This window comes from Martes martes, assembly GCF_963455335.1.
Source record: "Martes martes genome assembly, chromosome: 8".
In the NCBI taxonomy this organism is placed as follows: domain Eukaryota; kingdom Metazoa; phylum Chordata; class Mammalia; order Carnivora; family Mustelidae; genus Martes; species Martes martes.
Window position 1 is genome coordinate 100,907,934 of NC_137895.1, and position 19,425 is coordinate 100,927,358.

The 19,425-nt window shown below is 47.0% G+C and overlaps 1 protein-coding gene across 1 annotated transcript; it reads left to right on the top strand.

Annotated features, from left to right (window-relative positions):
- Positions 1 to 4,693, top strand: MLF2 (myeloid leukemia factor 2). Its single transcript, XM_080811810.1, has 9 exons — positions 1 to 186; positions 773 to 850; positions 1,105 to 1,231; positions 1,490 to 1,525; positions 2,153 to 2,206; positions 2,603 to 2,731; positions 2,900 to 3,059; positions 3,673 to 3,885; positions 4,138 to 4,693. The coding sequence occupies exons 2-8, from the start codon at positions 801 to 803 to the stop codon at positions 3,858 to 3,860; spliced, it is 744 nt and encodes a 247-aa protein (XP_080667936.1). The 5' UTR covers positions 1 to 186; positions 773 to 800; the 3' UTR covers positions 3,861 to 3,885; positions 4,138 to 4,693.
- The last annotated feature ends 14,732 nt before the right edge of the window (positions 4,694 to 19,425 follow it).

Sequence of the window (19,425 nt, forward strand, 5' to 3'; positions counted from 1 at the left end):
GGCCGCGGTTCGGGCTCCGTGGGCCGAGGGGGGGTACGGAGGTGGCAGCCGTGGGAGGAGGCGGCGCGGGAGGCCGAGAAGAGCAAGCCCGGACCAATCCAGCGTCTCGGGCCGCAAGCCCCGATCCTGCAGCGCACCGAGAGGCTAGACCGGCCGGATGGGCCGCTGAGCCCGAATCGGGGACCGGTGAGGCTCGAGCAGAGCGGGCAGCTGGGGACGGGGCGGGAGCGGGCCCGCGGGGCTGCGGGGTCTGGGAACCTGCGATGCGGGGAGGGGAGAAGGCCAGGCCCGCCGCTTCTGCTCGCCCGGCGGGGAGGCGGGGGCCGGGGGATCGGTGGACTGGGGCGATGGGGATAGTGAGGCCAGCCCCGGGGGAGGCCAGGCGGGCGGCCGGGGAAGAAGGGGGCGAGGTGGCGGGGGTCATTGCTGGAGCGAGGGCCAGCCCTCGGGATTCGCATCCGGAACCGTGGCTTTGGGGGCGGTGGGGGGGGCATGCTTCTGGCCAGGGCTTTGGGGAGAGGATGGCTGTGAGCGGGGGGAGGCAGAAAACTGCGAGGCTTGGAAAAATTTTCCACGGCCCTCCTTGAGAGGTTTGAAGAGCTCTTCTCTCCCTTGAGGGTGGTGTCGAACACCACCTGGAGAGGGTCTCACTGGAGTTTGCGCGGCTCGCTTACAGCATTTGGAAGGGACAGTATTCTGAGAGTCTCTACACTGAGCCGGCTGTGCAAAAGCCCGGCTCCGTCCGCGTAGCTGAGCCTCTGCATCTTTACAGTGTGGAGCCCCCTGGAGCTAAAGTCAGGATGTTCCGCTTCATGAGGGACGTGGAGCCCGAGGATCCCATGTTCCTGATGTGAGTATTCCCTCCCCCTCCTGTTCTAGAGCACTCATCCTACTCCACTTGAGGGCTCTAAGTAGTTCAGACAGACATCTGGGTTCCCATGGCTGGCATTGGCTGGAACCAGCTGGATACTCAGCTCCAGCACAGACTCAGAGAGGAAACAGGCATCTGTGCCACTGTTTCCCTAGGACTTTTCCATTTTGTGGGGGTGGAAGGTGTTGAGTCCTTGGCCCCTCAGCCATCCATACCGTATACTCACTCCACAGGGACCCCTTTGCTATTCACCGTCAGCATATGAACCGAATGTTGTCAGGTGGCTTTGGATATAGCCCCTTCCTCAGCATCACAGATGGCAACATGCCTGGGACCAGACCTGCCAGCCGTAGGATGCAGGTAATGGTGCTGTGACATGCCTGAGACCCAAGGAAGTGCTGGGGGTGGTTAATAAGGTCCTTGATTTTTCTTGCACTTCAGCCAACTTAGCAAGTGCAGTGATCTTTTTTAGGAGTGGGGGTGGGGGTTTGGCAAAAGGGCTTCGTGAACCCATTTTGAGAGGAGGATGGAAAAAAAGCTGAGGCCATGGGCTCGGTTTGGGATTGTAGGGAAAGAGGAGGACATGGTCTCTAATTTGTTCTTTATCTTTTCCTGTAGACTGGGGCTGTCTCCCCCTTTGGGATGCTGGGAATGGTGAGTCCTGATGTCCTCGTGTCCTTCCATTTTCAGACATGCTGTATACCCTTAGATGTTATTTCCAAATGTGGTTCCCTGGAATAGTAACCCTAGAATCTTTTTAGAGTGTTTGCAAAGCTCTGGGCCTGTTGTGTGCTAGGAGTCCTGTGGGTTAAAGATGCTAACTTATTGATCCCTGCATTCTAGGAGCCATACCTATTAGAAGAATGTAATTGCCTTGCAAAGTTTGTCTTTCTGAGGATGGAGATGCAGTTGAAGGGCCAACAAAGATGGCTTTTGTTGTTGTTGTCTTTAGTTTTATGGCCAATCCTTTTATAGGTTGGAGTCCGTTTACTTGGGTGTGCTTCCTAAAGATAGGAGGAAATAGGACAGTCGGGAGAAAGAAAATTGGATCAGAGCAGCCGTAGAGACTGAAGAGAAAGCCAGCCGTAATACAGGAAGGGAAACACAAAGAGAACATTCTATATTCTGGTCATGCTAATGAAGAGACAGAGCAGTTGCTCCGTGTGGAGGAAGAAGAGACAGGGAAAGTGTAGCTGTGTGTCTGTCTAGCGGGTACCTAAAGGAGACCATCTGAGCACTGACTATGCTTTCCTGACTCTGTTTTCCATCTCTTTGCTGCAGTCGGGTGGCTTCATGGACATGTTTGGGATGATGAACGACATGATTGGGAACATGGTGAGGCTCTGGCCCCATACGTTTTTGCAGTCTTGTTCTCAGTAATGACTGGCAGCACCCTTGATTCCTCGGAGGCAGGGGCAGGGAAAAGTATGGTGACAGGCTCAAGCTGGCTGAAGTCACTGAACCTGGAGGCCACTGGATTCCCTTACCTGCCCTCACACCTGAGTAGGAAGCAGCAACAGCAGTCTTTTAAGTGTGCAATTAGGGCTCCGTGTCTTCAGGTCCCTCTTGTTTATTATTGGACTCCGAAGAATTTGGGGGGTGCTGATGAGCCCTGAGGTTTTCTCAGTTCCCACGTGTCATGAGAAAGTGGAGGACAAGAACAGGCAGCTAAAGTGTGGGATCCCTTCCTCAGAGGGGCCATTCAGTCCTGCAGTAACTTTTCCTCCTCAGGAACACATGACAGCTGGAGGCAATTGCCAGACCTTTTCATCCTCCACTGTCATTTCCTACTCCAATACGGGGGATGGGGCCCCGAAGGTCTACCAGGAGACATCAGAGATGCGCTCGGCTCCAGGCGGGGTGAGTTGGAGGGCCTCTCCTTTCCCAGAGCGGGCAGAACGGAATGACACACAGAAAGCCTGGCTTCCTTTTTCAGGATTGGGTTGTGGGTGGTTTGTCTGTCCTGGCTTGGTGTAGCCAGGGCTTTGGAAAGGGTGGCTCAGTGTGCCGTGTTCTGCCTCATCCCAGATCCGGGAGACTCGGAGGACTGTACGGGACTCAGACAGTGGGCTAGAGCAGATGTCCATTGGGCACCACATCCGAGACCGGGCTCACATCCTCCAGCGCTCCCGAAACCACCGCACGGGGGACCAGGAGGAGCGGCAGGATTATATCAACCTGGATGAGAGTGAGCCTTCCTCCCCACTCCATCACCCTTCTGACTCCTGGCCCAGTAGGCCCTGGTCTGGTTCCTACGAGCTAGAAGATAGAAACTTTCTCTCTCTACCTCTGTAGATATTTCTTGGCAAAGTTAGGGGTGGGCCCCTGGACTTACCTCACTTGAGCCTTGTTGTCAGCTTCAGGGGCTAAGTCAGGTGCTGGCATTGTCCTCAGTAGGAGGGGCCATCTGTCAGGATCAGTTTTTTTTTTCTCCCCCCCCTTTTTTTTTCAAGTCAACAGATATTTATTAAATACTTAACTGTGTGCTTGGGACGATGCTCCTTAGCTTAATAACTGTGCCTTTCCTAATTTCTTTCTTCAGTAGTCATACCTCTGGGCTGCTGGTGGCTTCCATATTGGAATCACTGTTGGCTGTTAGCTAGTGGAACCATATTGTTAGCTAGTGGAACCAGATACTAAGAAAAGAAATTGCTGCTCTTTCTCAACGCATCCCCACGCATAATACTTTCCAGGCTTTGCCCTGTTTCTTCATCTTAGAAGGCTGTGGCTCACTCTTGCATCTGCTTCCAGAAGCCAGCCTATATACTTAAGTGGTCACGTCTGGTCTCTGTGCTCTTCAGGTGAGGCCGCAGCGTTTGATGATGAATGGCGGAGGGAGACGTCCCGGTTCCGGCAGCAGCGCCCTCTGGAATTCCGGCGGCATGAGGCTTCAGGGGGTGGGGGACGAAGGGCTGAGGGGCCTCCCCGCCTGGCTATACAGGGACCTGACGACTCCCCCTCCCGACAGTCCCGCCGCTATGACTGGTGAGGGCCCTAGGCCCTCAGCCTCTCTTGTAAGTACTGAGGGGGAGGAGTAGGTGAGGTGTGGAGCACGGAGGGGGGGTTGAGGAGTGGACCTGTGCCCAGGCCTCTGCCACGAGGAGGCAGCAGTCCATGTGCCCAGCAGATGCTGCCTTTTGGTGATAAAAGTTTTCTTTGGTTTGGAAAGAGAAGAATGCTGTCCCTGGGAGAGGGGATTAAACGCAACTCCCCACTTTTATATTTGTCTTTCTTTTGACTTGTGCTCCTCTCTCTTCCCCTTTCAGGTACAGGCTGAGAGGCTGAGAAATCAACCCCTGGAATAACATTTTCCTCTCCAACTCCCACTCCCAATTTAATATTAAATTAACAGGCAAGCTGGCCCCCACCTCTCCCTAGGGGTCTCAGGGAGAACCTTTCACTGCCCCCTTTACCTACTTTTTCCTTCTTTAATCCCCTACCATGATGACTCCACTTCTCTCTCTGCTAACTTGATTTTTCATTTTGCTGCTCCATCTTTGAACCTCTTCACCTTCCCCATTCTACCCTTGTCATGCATTGAAGGGGCTTTTGGGGTGAGCTCTGGGTTTAGGGGCTTCCTCCATCCCTCAGCTACCCTGGGTCTTTGCCACCTCCTCCTCAGATCCCCCAGGGGCTGTAACCCTCATTCGGGGCTGTGTGTGGAGGGAGAGGACTGGCTCCCAGCCCTTCCTCCCTTCTCACCCCCTGCACATCACAGAAATCTTCCCTACACCTTTCTCTACCTTTATTTTTTGATTTGTGCAACTTGGAACTAGGTGTTTATGGAATAAAGGAGAATGGAAAAAAAAAGACCAAGTAGAATTCTGGCTTTACTTTTTGATCTTGTCCTGGTTCAATTTCAACCCTCCTGTCTCCCAGTTCCCTTCTTGCCTTCCCTCTGTCTCCACGTGTGGCCTTCTTGAGTTCAAGCCCAGTACCTCAGTGGTAATGACCGTGGGCCTGGCAGAGCCTGGCAGATAGGAACCAGCTATGGAAGTCAGCTGGCCTAGGGCGGGTGGGTGAAGACACTAGCAGTGGCCTTGCTGGCTGTCTCCCTTGCTTTTGCTGTCTCTTCACATGTCCGGGGGAGCATAAGGCCAGTCTCTTAGGTGCCTGAGGATTTTGCTGCCCCTTGGCCCTCGGGCAGAGTTTGGCCCCTGGGCTGTGGGTGGGAACACTTGTACCGAGCAGGAAGGCACAGGCCTTCAATGGGGAGGCACCTAGGAGTCAGCAATGTTCTCCCACTCTCAGTTGTTGAGAATTTGAGCCCAGGAAAGGAGACCAGAGAAGAAAACTAATCTGGAACCTGAGTGGTGCTGAAAGGGCATGAGGTGCTCAAATTTCTCAAGATGTTCGCTCTTGCTTGATCTGGCATGGCCAAATGGGTCACTCTGTTCTTCGGAACGTACTTAAGGATGGTCATTGCCTGTAAGGGGCTGATGGTGGTTTCTTCTTCATAAAAATCTTCAGTTCTTTTCAGTCTATGGTAAAGTGGAAAAAAAAACAGGACAACAGGGGTGCCTGGCTGGCTCAGTAGAGGATGCAACTCTCAATCTCGGGGTCATGAGTTCAGGCCCTACACTGGCCGAAGAGCTTACATAGAAAACAAACACACACACTCACACACAACTCAAGACTCTGGCTCTTCTCAAGGAAGGGAGGATCTTTCCGTGTCCTCTGTGAAGAAACAGACTCCAGAGACCTGTCTGGTTGCTGACTGCAGAGGGATGAAGCTGAGTGTGACAACCAGGCACTGACTTCGTATCTCAGGGCAGGTGCCAAATCTCATTAAATGGGGCTGGTGAAGAGGCGTGAGCAGGGTTAAGGGAACCCACCCTGCAGCTAAGAGAACCCAGCAGTCTCAGAAGTCAAAGAGGTACAGGTACCCCACCCCTCACTATCCAAAAGCAGAGCGTTCCTGCGAAACCTTTCGTAAGCTGAAATGGCACAAAGCGAACGGATTATCATTAACTGACATGGAAAAGCTCTTGAGCATTCCTAGACCCGAAATAACAACCTCTTGAATTTTGCTGAAACCATCTCGCTAAGGGACACACAAAATAGAGCTCCCAGGCAGTTCAAAGCTAGGCCAGAGGCAGGGAGCTGAGCAGAGCTCTGGGGGCAGGAGCTCGGTGGGACCTAAATTGCTGCAGAAGAAACGCTGAGTGCTGTTTCCACTTTGTCTCATAAAAGCAAAAATCCATATTTCTTTGTGTTAGCCAAAACTGGTATTAATGCTGGTCTTTTGTAAAAGCGAAGTGGTGTGGTGTAAACTTTGGAAAAGTGTGTGTGTGGGGGGTGCCTGTAGAGAGAATTCGTCTCCACCTGGGTTGCTGAATTACAGATGATGGGACTCAGTGAGCACAGCCCTCAGTCTGAGGGGGTCCCCTGGGCTCTGTCTGAATAGACAGATTTACTTCCTCTGGGAGTGGGAGCGCTCTCCTCAGTCTCCTGAGGGGCCCACTGTTGAAAGAGCGCGAGCCCTGTAAAGGATGCCCAGAGGCTGGGTCCTCACCTGCGCCACCAACCCAGCTGAGTGGTCTTGGGCAGGTCCTCCATTTCCCTGGGCCTCTGCTCCGAAGTTCCCTACTACCTAGAAAACCTCAGGCTAGGGGCGCCTGGGTGGCTCAGTGGGTTAAAGCCTCTGCCTTCAGCTCAGGTCATGATCCCAGGGTCCTGGGATCGAGCCCCACATCTGACTCTCTGCTCAGCAGGGAGCCTGCTTCCTCCTCTCTCTCTCTGTCTGCCTCTCTGCCTACTTGTGATCTCTGTCTGTCAAATAAATAAATAAAATTTAAAAAAAAAAAAAAAAACAAAAAAACCTCAGGCTATAGTTCATGCCCGACCTGCCAACCTGGATTTCAGTCACAGTGCCCACACTCACTGTTCTGAGTGGGGGCCGGAGCAGGGCAAGGGTTGCCCTGATCTCAATCTAGGTGAGTCAACCCAGTGTTTCCCAAGCTCTCCCGAGTAGGTCCTGGCTTTCAGACACATGAACTCGTTTTCACTTCTCTCTGCTCTTGGGTGAGGACCACCCTTCAGCCCAGCACTCATTCCTAGGGCCTGTGACTAGTGAGTAGGGATAGGTTGTGGGGAATCAGTTAGCAGCAGCCACCAAGTGAGGGGCTCAAGAACCAGCCCCCTGGCACTTCCTGACCTGTCTGCCATTGTAGGGTGAGGCCCAGGGGACAGAGAGGGAAGGAACTCTAGGGAAGGAAGCTGACATTTTATTTCTGGTCAGCTCTCCAACTGGGCCCTGGCCTCATTCACAACAGCCATCCGCTCATCTGGGGGACATGGTCAGACTCATTATTTTCCTGCATGGCTTGGGGGAATGAATTATCTAGAGGAGTGAAATGATGAATACAGCCTGGCATGAGCGAGACCCGGCTCTACCACTTAGCTCTGATAGGAGAGATTCTTAATCTCTCAACATCAGTTTCCCACTTTGTAAAATGGGCCTTTCTAGGTGCTGATGGCACTGGGGACATGGGTCCATACTGCAGAACAGTGAGAAATCTGTGAATTAGTTCAGAGAAAGCATTTGACACAGTATATGGGATATAAATGACTGATTTCTCCCAGATTATTCTGTCTTGCTCCTTTTTCTTTTTCTTTCAAGTTTTTATTTATTCGTTTGACAGAAAGAGAGAGCACAGGAAGGGGGAGTGGCAGGCAGAGAGAGCAGGGAGCCTGATGGGGACTCGATCCCAGGACCCCGGGATCAAGACCTGAGCAGAAGGCAGATGTTTAATGACTGAGCCACCCACGGGTCCCATCGTGCCTCAACTTTACAGACTAACAAGTAGAAACAAAGGTTTGGCCACTCTGACCCAGCCCTGCTTGCAGTTTGGGTTGTTTTCTGTCCTTGGCTAACAAAGAGCCTTGGGTCCTACTAATACCTTCTACCTCATGCCCCCTTCCTCTGTCCTGCAATCCAAAGCCCAAGTCACAAACCGGTTACCCAGAGAACCAGGAGCTGATCCACAAGAACGCAGTATTTCAGTCTCCCAGCCCACGTAGTCCAAGTCCACTTAAATACTCCACGCACCTGCCCCGCCCTGATGCTCCCCAGCCTGGGCCTGAGTCCTCCCAAGGGCTGAGAGAGTCGCAAGGGCCAAGCTCTCCTTCTCCCAGGCCATTCCAGTTGGGATAGGGTTAAGAAAAAAGTAGACTCTATTTCTCTCCCTCTTAGATGTCACTGGGGTCTTCAGATAGGAGAGGTGGGATCTAGGCGAGGCTGCTAGAAGCTGGGGAGGTGAAGAACTGGGGGCACGGGGAGGGAAGTTGGGTAGCTGGTTTTCCTAAGCAGTGTCCCAGCTAGCCTCTGTCCCTGGGGAGAGCCTGTAGGGCCACAGCTGGCATGGCGGGAGGGGAGTGCACTCGAGAGGCCCGGCATGTCAAAGGCCAGCAGAGCTGCTATGGAAAGTGGGCGGAGAGGGCTGACAGCTCTGAGCCTTCCCATCCTCAATGTCCACCCTGAAATGGTAACTCTAGGGAGACCAGGACAGGCATGTAGTACTTCTCCCTCTGGGCTCAGTACTACTCCTCCCCCTGCTTCCCCACCATCCCCACTCTGGACTATCCCTGGGATGAGATGAACTGAGTTAGTACTCAGAGTTCCTTGCCCTTTCTCTGCCTTTTATGATTCTTTTCTTCTCTAAGGTCCTTATCTTTTGCATAGGAATAAGATGCTACCTGCCCCCGCCCCCGCTCCCCATGGCCCTTAACCTCAGCATCCATCCCATCCTCTGCTGTCACCTGCCACCTGGGGGGAGCTTGCAGGTTCTGGACAATTCTCTTCAAGATGTCAGTGTCCTCCAGCCAAGAGGCCAACCCAGTGTCTGAGCCGTCCGAGGCTAGGCCATTTGGACACATGAAGCTGGAGCACAGGAGAGGGGACGTGGGAAAGGGTCATGGCGGTGGCATTAAGTCTCTAAAAGGGGGATCAAAAATATCTTAGGCAAGGTCAAAGTCACACTGAGGTGGGAAATGGTTTGATGGAAAGGTTCTTAGAAATCTACTGTTGAATTTAGTCGAGATATCCCAGATTTGTGTGTGTTGGGGGGATGGGTGGAGTTCCCAATATACAGGGAACATGTCAGGGAAGGACAGAGGCTGATTCCCAATTCAAATCTTAATTAATTAATTAATTAATTAATTTAAAAAGATTATTTAATTATTTATTTGACAGAGAGGTCACAAGTAGCCAGAGAGGCAGGCGGGGGTGGAGGGGAAGCAGGCTCCCCACTAAGCAGAGAGCCCGATGTGGGGCTCTATCCCAGGACCCTGAGATCACGACCTGAGCCAAAGGCAGAGGCTTAACCCCACTGAGTCACCCAGGCGCCCCCAAATCTTAATTTAAACAAACCCAGTATATGATATAAAAAAATAACACATTTAGAGTTAGAGAACTTACCGGTGACCTTCTCACCCCAGACCTACTAAAGCAGAATGTCCAGGTTGGAGAGGATTCCAATGCAGCTTAGCAACAGTTACAGAGATCCTCCAAACCCCCGCTCCTATGTCACTGCTTAAGAAACAGAGGTGACTTGCTTGCACGCCATGCAGCTAGCTACCTAGCAGCGCTCCAAGAGCCAGGACTCAAAATCCAGATTGACACAAATGATACCAACATGCTATAAAGAATGATTCACCATGGTGGGGGGGGTGTCCTTCAAACTGTTCCTTGGTGATTTGTAAAAACTTTTAATTTACATTAAAATTTACTCAAGTAATAACACCATATTTCAAATGATGAATGCCAGTAGTCCAGTATGTCTGTTTTTTAAGTCTTGTATTTTTTTAAAGCATTTAATAAAATTGCTATGTGTGTGGGGAGCCTGGGTGGCTCAGTCGTAAAGTCTGCCTTCGGCTCAGGTTGTGATCCCAGGGTCCTGGAATCGAGCACCGAGTTGGGCTCCCTGCTCGGCGGGAAGCATGCTTCTCCCTCTCCCACTCCCCCTGCTTGTGTTCCCTCTCTCGCTTTCTCTGCCAAATAAAAAAAAAAAAATCTTAAAAAATTGTTCTGTGTGTGTGTGTGTGTGTGTGCTTTGGGGTGAGTTTTAACACATGCGGATTTGTGTAAGCACCCCCCATAGTCAGGATCCAAACAGTTCCATCACCCTGAACACCTTCCTGCCGCTTCTCTGTAGTCACACCCTTCCTCGAATCTTAACCTTGACAACCACCGATATGTTCTCTGTTGCTATAATTCTGCCATTTCCAGAATGTCATAGAATGAAATCATAGATGAGAGTAGCTCCTTGACTCAGCATAATGCCTTTGAGATTCAGTCGTGTTGTGGCATGTATTAATAGTTTACTCCTTTTTATTGCTGAGTAGTATTCTGTGTGTTTATAATCTGTATCCATTCACCTGTCTGAGGATATTCTAGTTTCCAGTTTGGGGGCATAGGAACAGAGCTGCTATAAACACATGTTTTTGTGTGTATGTATCTTAATTTTTTTAGGAATGCAATGGAGTGGGATTGCTAGGTCATATGGTAAGTGCGTATTTATCTTTATAAGAAAATGCCAAGGGGCGCCTGGGTGGCTCAGTGGGTTAAGCCTCTGCCTTCAGCTCAGGTCATGATCTCAGGGTCCTGGGATCAAGCCCAGAATCAGGCTCTCTGCTCAGTGGGGAGCCTGCTTCCCCTCTCTCTCTGCCTGCCTCTCTGCCTACTTGTGATCTCTCCCTCTCAGTCAAATAAATAAATAAAATCTTTTTAAAAAGAAAAGAAAAAAAAAAGGAAAAGAAGAGAAAAAGAGGGGCGCCTGGGTGGCTCAGTGGGTTAAAGCCTCTGCCTTCGGCTCAGGTCATGATCCCAGGGTCCTGGGATCGAGCCCCGCATCGGGCTCTCTGCTCCGTGGAGAGCCTGCTTTCTCCTCTCTCTCTGCCTGCCTCTCTGCCTACTGGTGATCTCTGTCTGTCAAATAAATAAATAAAATCTTTAAAAAAAAAAAGAAGAGAAAAAGGAAAGAAAAGAAAATGCAAAGATTTTCCGGGGTGGCTGCACCATTTTGCATTCCCACTGGCAAGGTAAGAGAGTCCTGGTTGCTTTGCGTCCTTGCCAGCGGTTAGTATGTTAGTATTTTATTTTATTCCATTAAGTGCGTAGGTGTTCTTCTATTTATTCTAATAGGTATCTTGTCACGGTTTTAATTTGTATTTCCCTAGTGACTAATGATGTTGAGCGTTTCGTCATTGCTTATTTGCCATCATTACAACCACTTTGATGAAGTGCCTGCTTAAGTCTTCCTGCCATTTTTCAAAATTGGATGGTTTATTTCCTTCCTGTTGAGTTTTGAGAGTTCTTTATATATTCTGGTAAGAAGTCCTTTGTTAAATGGCATTTGCAAACAATTCTTTCCCATTCTGTAGTTTGTCTTTTCCTCCTCTCCACATCTTCTTTTTCTTTTCTCTTTCTTTTTTTTTTTTTAAAGATTTCTATTTATTTATTTGACAGACAGAGATCACAAGTAGGCAGAGAGGCAGGCAGAGAGAGAGGAAGAGAAGCAGTCCCCACTGAGCAAGAAGCCCGATGTGGGACTCGATCCCAGGACCCTTGGATCATGACCTGAAGCTGAAGGCAGATGCCCAACCAACTGAGCCACCCAGGTGTCTCTCTCTTTTTTTTTTTTTTAAAGATTTTATTTATTCATTTGAGAGAGAAGCAGAAGGAACATGAGCAGAGGGGAGGGACAGAGGGAGAGGGACAGCAGACTCCCCACTGAGTGCAGTGCTCAACTCAACACAGGGCTGGATCCCAGGACACTGGGATCATGACCTGAGCCAAAGTCAGACACTTAAACAACTGAGCTGCCCAGGTGCCCCTGTATTTTCCTTTTTGTTAAGTTTGCAATACTGTCTAATTTCTCTTGGCACTTCCTTTTTGATGATTTGGCTATTTAAAAGTATGTTGTTTAGTTTCCATGTGTTTCGAGATTTCCCTGTTATCTTTCTCTTATTGATTTCTAGTTCTAATTCCTTTATGGTCAGAAAACATACTTTGTATGACTTCAATCCTTTTAAATTTGTTGAGGTTTGTTTTATGACTCAGGACATGACCTATCTTGGTAAGTGTGTCATGTGTATTTATTTATTAAAAGATTTTATTTATTCATTTGACACACAGAGAGAGAAATCAGAAATAGGCAGAGAGGCAGGCAGAGAGAGAGGGGGAAGCAGGTTCCCCGCTGAGCAAAGAACCCTATGCGGGACTCGATCCCAGGACCCCGAAACTATGACCCAAGCCGAAGGCAAAGACTCAACCCACTAAGCCACCCAGGTGCCCTGCCATGTGTATTTAAAGAGATTGTGATTCTGTTGTGTCGAGGAAGTGTTCTATGAATTTCAGTTAGATCCTATTGGTTGATGACAATTTTCAGTTCTACATACTTCTATACATCTAATTTTGTTTACTTGTTCTGCTGGTTACTGCTGAGTTTTGACATTTTCAACTACAATTGTGGATCTGTCCTTTTTTTTTTCTCTTTAATATCTGTGAGTTTTTGCTTTTTGTATTTTGAACCTCTGTAGTTAGATGCAGAGACATTTAGAATTATGTCTTCTGGGAAAAACCAAACTTTTTTATCATTATGTACTGTTCTTCTTCTTCTTCTTTTTTTTTTTTTAAGATTTTATTTATTTATTTGACAGACAGAGATCACAATTAGGCAGAGAGTCAGGCAGAGAAAGAGAGGGAGAAGCAGGCTCCCTGCTGAGCAGAGAGCCCAGTGCGGGGCTCGATCCCAGAACCCTGAGATCATGACCTGAGCCAAAGGCAGAGGCTTAACCTACTGAGCCACCCAGGCGCCCCTGTACTGTTCTTCTTTATCCCTGGTAATTTTCTTTGCTCTGAAGTTAATTTGCCTTACTATAGCCCATACAGCTTTCTTCTGAGTAGTGTTTTCATGCTATATGTCTTTTTATTCTTTTACTTTTAATCCGCCTATTTTATACTTAAAATGGGTTTTTTGAAGAGAGCATATAGTTGGATCTTTTGTGTTTTTTTTTTTAAAGATTTTTATTTATTTGACAGAGAGAGACACAGCGAGAGAGGGAATACAAGCAGGGGGAGTGGGAGAGAGAGAAGCAGGCTTCCCGCCGAGCGAGCAGAGAGCCTGATATGGGGCTCCATCCCAGGACGCTGGGATCATGACCTGAGCCGAAGGCAGAGGCTTAACCCACTGAGCCACCCAGGTGCCCCTCTTTTGTGGTTTTTAAAGTGCATTTTGATAGTCTGTCTTTTAATTGGTGTATTTATGCTACTTACATTTAATATAAGTGTTAATATGGTTCAATTTACTTCTATCATTTTATTATTCTGTTTGGTCCTGTTTATAATTCAGCTACCTCCACTTTCAAGCCATTTTTTTAATTGTTGTTGCTTATTTGGATTTTATTTGTTTGTTTGTTTGTTTGTTTACTTAAGAGACAAAGCATGCTTGCACAAGCAGGGAGAAGGGGCAGACGGAGAGGAAGAAGCAGACTCCCCACATAGGGCTTGATCCCAGGACCCTGAGATCACGACCCAAGCTGAAGGCAGACACTTAACCAAGAAGCTAGTCAGGTGCCCCTATTTGGGTATTATTAGAGAGAAAGTATTCTACCTTTTTTTTTTTTAAATTTTTTTATTCCTTTTCTTCTCACTAAATTTCTTTCTTTCTTTCTTTCTTTTTTTTTTACTTTTTAAAAAAAGATTTTATTTATTTATTTGACAGAGAAAGACACAGCAAGAGAAGTAACAGAAGCAGGGGGACTGGGAGAGAAATCAGGCTTCCCACCAAGCATGCAGCCCATGTGGGGCTGGATCCCAGGACCCTGGGATCATGACCTGAGCCACCCAGGAGCCCCATCTTTTTTTTTCTTTCTTTTTTTTAAGTGATGGCCCTGGGGCAGGAACAGCAAGCTTTTTCTGTAAAGGGCCAGATAATATGTTAGGCTTTGCAGGTCATACAATGTCTGTTGCAACACTTGACTGGTGATGTAAACTGGTGCCGTCACTGTGGAAAACAGTATGCAGGTTCCTCAAACAGTTAAAAATAGAGCTACCCTATGACCCAGTAATCACACTACTGGGTATTTACCCAAAAAACCAAAAACACTAATTCAAAGGGATACATGCACGCATATGTTGATAGCAGTATTATTTATAGTAGCTGAACTATGGAATCCATGCACATGTCCATTGATAGATGAATGGATAAGAAGATGTGGTACAGATACACAATGGAATATTATTCAGCCATAAAAAAGAATGAAATCTGGCCATTTGCAATGACAAGGATGGAGCTAGACAGTATTATACTAGATGTTCCAATAAAATTTTATTTTCAAAAACAGGTAGTGGGCTGGTTCTGGACTGTGGAGTGTGGCTTACTAACCCTTGCTCCAGGGATTATAAAATCCACACTTACCATAGTCCACTTAGAATCTGTACTTCACTACATCAGGTTAAATGCAGATTTTACCACCACATTAGGCCCCTTTATTGTCTCTCCTTTGTATTGTAGTTGTCATAGGTATTAAATCTGCAAACGCTGAAAACCCCATCAGAGTTTTACAACTTTTACTTTCAATTGTTAGAGACATTTTAAAGAACAAGAGAACAATCTATACTTATCAGATCTGTTTCTCTTCCTTCTTGATGTCCTGTTTCCTCAGTCACTGTTTTTCTTCTGTCTGAAGAACTTTCTTTAGCATTTCTTTTATTTCTAAAAAAAGATTGATTTATTTGAGAGAGAGCGAGCAAGCAAAGAGAGGGGCAGAGGGAGAGGGACAGAGAATCCTGAAGCAGACTCCCTGCTGAGCACGGAGCCCATCCATCACTTGACCCTGAGATCTTGACCTGAGCCAAAATCAAGAGTTGGGTGCTTACAAATATTGTGAAAATGTCTATGCTACCTAAAGCAATCTACACAATTAATGTAATCCCTATCAAAATCCCATCCATTCTTTTTCAAGGAAATGGAACAAATAATCCTAAAATTTATATGGAACCATAAAAGACCTCAAATAGCCAAAGGAATATTGAAAAAGAAAGCCAAAGTTGGTGGCATCACAATTCCAGACTTCAAGCTCTATTACAAAGCTGTCATCATCAAGACAGCATGGTACTGCCACAAAAACAGACACATAGATCAATGAAACAGAATAGAGAGCCCAGAAATAGACCCTCAACTCTATGGTCAACTAATCTTTGACAAAGCAGGAAAGAATGTCCAATGGGAAAAAGACAGTCTCTTCAACAAATGATGTTGGGAAAATTGGACAGCCACATGCAGAAAAATGAAATTGGACCATTTCCTTACACCACGCATGAAAATAGACTCAAAATGGATGAAGGACCTCAATGTGAGAAAGGAATCCATCAAAATCCTTGAGGAGAACACAGGCAGCAATCTATTCGACCTCATCCACAGCAACTTCTTCCTAGGAACATCGCCAAAGGCTAGGGAAGCAAGGGCAAAAATGAACTATTGGGACTTCATCAAGATCAAAAGCTTTTGCATAGCAAAGGAAACAGTTAACAAAACCAAAAGACAACTGACAGAATGGGAGAAAATATTTGCAAAAGACATATCAGATGAAGGGCTAGTATCAAAAATCTACAAAGAGCTTAGCAAACTCAACACCCAAAGAACAAATAATGCAATCAAGAAATGGGCAGAGGACATGAACAGACATTTCTGCAAAGAAGACATCCAGATGGCCAACAGACACATGAAAAAGTGCTCCACATCACTCGGCATCAGGGAAATACAAATCAAAACCACAATGAGATACCACCTCACACCAGTCAGAATGGCTAAAATTAACAAGTCAGGAAATGACAGATGCTGGCGAGGATGCGGAGAAAGGGGAACCCTCCTACATTCTTGGTGGGAATGCAAGCTGGTGCAACCACTCTGGAAAACAGCATGGAGGTTCCTCAAAAAGTTGAAAATAGAGCTACTTTACAACCCAGCAATTGCACTACTGGGTATTTACCCTAAAGATACGAACATAGTGATCCGAAGGGGCACGTGCACCTGAATGTTTATAGCAGCAATGTCCACAATAGCCAAACTATGGAAAGAACCTAGATGTTCATCAACAGATGAATGGATAAAGAAGATGTGATATATATATACAATGGAATACTATGCAGCCACCAAAAGAAATGAAATCTTGCCATTTGCGACAATGTGGATGGAACTAGAGGGTATTATGCTTAGTGAAATAAGTCAACTGGAGAAAGACAACTATCATATGATCTCCCTGATATGAGGAAGTGGAGATGCAACGTGGGGGGTTGGGGAGTAGCAAAAGAATAAATGAAACAAGATGGGATCAGGAGGGAGACAAACCATAAGAGACTCTTAATGTCACAAAACAAACTGAGGGTGGCCAGGGGGAGGGGGTAGGGAGAGGGGGGTGGGGTTATGGACATTGGGGAGGGTATGTGCTATGGTGAGTATTGTGAGGTGTATAAACTTGGCGATTCATAGACCTGTGCCCCTGGGCTAATAATACATTATATGTTTATAAACAAATAACAAAATTTTTAAAAATAAATAAATAAATATTCAATATTTAAAAAAAAAGAGTTGGGCGCTTAACCAACTGAGCCACCCAGGCGCCCCCTTTAGCCTTTCATTTAGAGTGGTCCTGCTACTGAAAAATTGTTATACTTTCCTTCACAGAAGAATGTCTTTATTTTACATTAACTTCTGAGTGACATTTTCATTGGACATAGAATTTTTTTTTCTTAAGATTTTATTTACTTGAGAGAAGATCTCACACAAGTAGGGGGAGGGACAGCTCCCTGCTGGGCAGGGAGCTCGATGTGGGGCTCCATCCCAGGACTCCAAGATCATGACCTGAGTTGAAGGCAGATGCTCAACTGGCTGAACCACCCAGGCGCCCCCATTGGGTATAGAATTTTGAATTGACACCTTTCTTTCAGCACTTTATTATTTTTTTAAAAGATTTTATTTATTCATTTAACAGAGAGGGACAGTACAAGCAGGGAGAGCAGCAGGCAGAGTGGGAGGGAGAAGCAGACTCCCTGCTGAGCCAGGAGCCGGATATGGGGCTCGATCCCAGAACTCTGGGATCAGGACCTGAGCCAAAGGCAGCCGTTTAAAAAACTGAGCCACACAGGCGTCCCTCTTTCAGCACTTTAAGTGTGATTCTAGTTCCTCCAGCTTCCTAGTTTTGATGAGGAATCTGCAGTAATCTGAGTCATTGTTCTCTTATGTGAAATCAGTTGTTCTTCTCTAGATGTTCCGTGGATATTTTTCTATGTCTTTTATTTTCAGCAATTTGATTATGATGTCTGGTCACAGACTTGAGTATACTCTGTTTGCTCTTCACCAAGCTTCTTGAATCTGTGTATGTCTTTTGCCAATCTTGGGACCATTTTAACCATGATTACTTCCAGTAATTTTTCTTTTTTTTTTTTTTTTTTTTAAAGATTTTATTTAATTATTTGACAGACAGAGATCACAAGTAGGCAGAGAGGCAGGCAGAGAGAGAGGAGGAAGCAGGCTTCCTGCAGAGCAGAGAGCCCGATGCGGGGCTCGAACCCAGAACCCTGGGATCATGACCTGAGCCGAAGGCAGAGGCTTTAACCCACTGAGCCACCCAGGCGCCCCTCCAGTAATTTTTCTATTTCATACTTTTTCTTCTCACCTTCTGGGACTCTGTTGACACAAATGTTAGATCTTTTGGTCTTGTTCCACAGGTCCCTGAGATCCTGTTTTCTTTTGTTTATCTTTTTTGTTTAGATTGCATAATTAATATTGACTATCTTCAAAGTCACTCCTCTGTCGTCTCCAGTCTGCTATCCAGTGAATATTTTATTTTACTCCTACTTTTCAGTTCAAAATTTCCATTTGACTTTTCGTTAGGTCTTCTATTTCTTTGCTTAAACTTTCTACCTTACCATTTGTTTCGAAAGCATTCTCCCTTTCTTCTTCCAGTATGTGTATACTAACTGCTTTGAAGTCTTTGCTTTAAATTCCAACATTTGTCATGTTGGGGGTGCTTGTCTTTTCCCTAGAGAGTTTTTTTCCCTCATTTTTTAAAATTTAATTTTTAAATTTTTTAATAAACATATAATGTATTTTTATCCCCAGGCGTACAGATCTGTGACTCGCCAGGTTTACACATTTCACAGCACTCATCATAGCACATACCCTCCCCAATGTCCATATCCCCACCACCCTTTCCCGTCCCCCCTCCCCCCAGCAACCCTCAGTCTGTTTTTTGAGATTGAGTCTTTTATGGTTTGTCTCCCTAGAGAGTTTTTTGTATGCTGGGCAATTTTAGATTGTATCCTGGATATTTTGAGTATCAGTTGAGACTCTGGATCTTATTAAAACGCTAATGGGAATGTTTGTTTTAGCAGGTGATTGATGAGGTTTTGTTCTCACAGCAACCTGTCTTCTTTGGATTGTGGTTCCAACGTCAGTTTAATTTTCAGTCTGTGGGGCTATCCACATTAGTCCCGGATGTGTGCCACCCAGTGGTCAGCGAGACCTGGACAGTGGTCCACCCTGTAGCTCAATTCATAAAGCTTTGGCAAGATGTTTAAGGTCGGTTCCGTGCTTGTGCAGATTTGAGGTGAGCCCAGGAATTCATATACAGCTCTATGGGACTCTCGATTTCCCTCCTCTGTCTGATCTCCCTGATACTTTGATTCTCCGGGTCTTCCTTTCCTGATCCTCCGGCCAAAAAAAGGGGGGGGGGCTTTAGTTTCTCTACTCTGCTGTGCATTTCCCACTATGTGTCTGGGCTAAGCATCCAGAAAAGAAAGAAAGAAAAAAGCAGAGTGATTTGCCTCAATGCTCTTGAGACCACAGCGCCTGTGCTAGAGAAATTCCCCTCCCTCAGGTTTCAGTGCCTGCCCAGCCACTGTTGCCCCATTATGCAGCTATAGCTACACTACCATGGTGCTGCCCGGGGCTAGAGGCGGGAGAGAAGGAAAAAAACTGGAGATTCCCCTACTCTCTGACCCTTAGGAGTACCTTTCTGGCTCCTCAGACCTGCAATAAGTAGATGGCTGCAAGAGGAACTCTTTCACTTCAGACCTGATGTGGATTTCTGGGTTTGGGCCACCTCTGAGTCCACTCTGGGCAATAATGGGGCGGGTGGGGGCAGGGGGCGATGGCAAACTCACCACTGGCTTCACGGAACTTCAAATTCTGGTTTCTTCCTCCCTGCTACCATCTACTTCTCTGCCATCTCAGAGAGTTGTCCCATGCAGTCCATGCGGGAGCACTGGGAGTGATGGGGGAGGGGTGCGCCCACTCCATTTATCATCTGTGTGGTCCTGGGCAAGTTACATAACCTCCCTGTACTTCTTCTGTCATCTTTAGAGAAGGATAATAGTGGTATCAACTTCACAAGGCTGTTGCATGGACTAAATGAGTTTATATATGCAAAGCACTTAGCATCATGTTTGACTGCAGGAAGCACTTAATATTAGTCTTAAACGATCATAAAAAGATTGGACAACAGAAATAGGCACAAAGACAAAAATCACCCAGGACTCCAATGCCAAG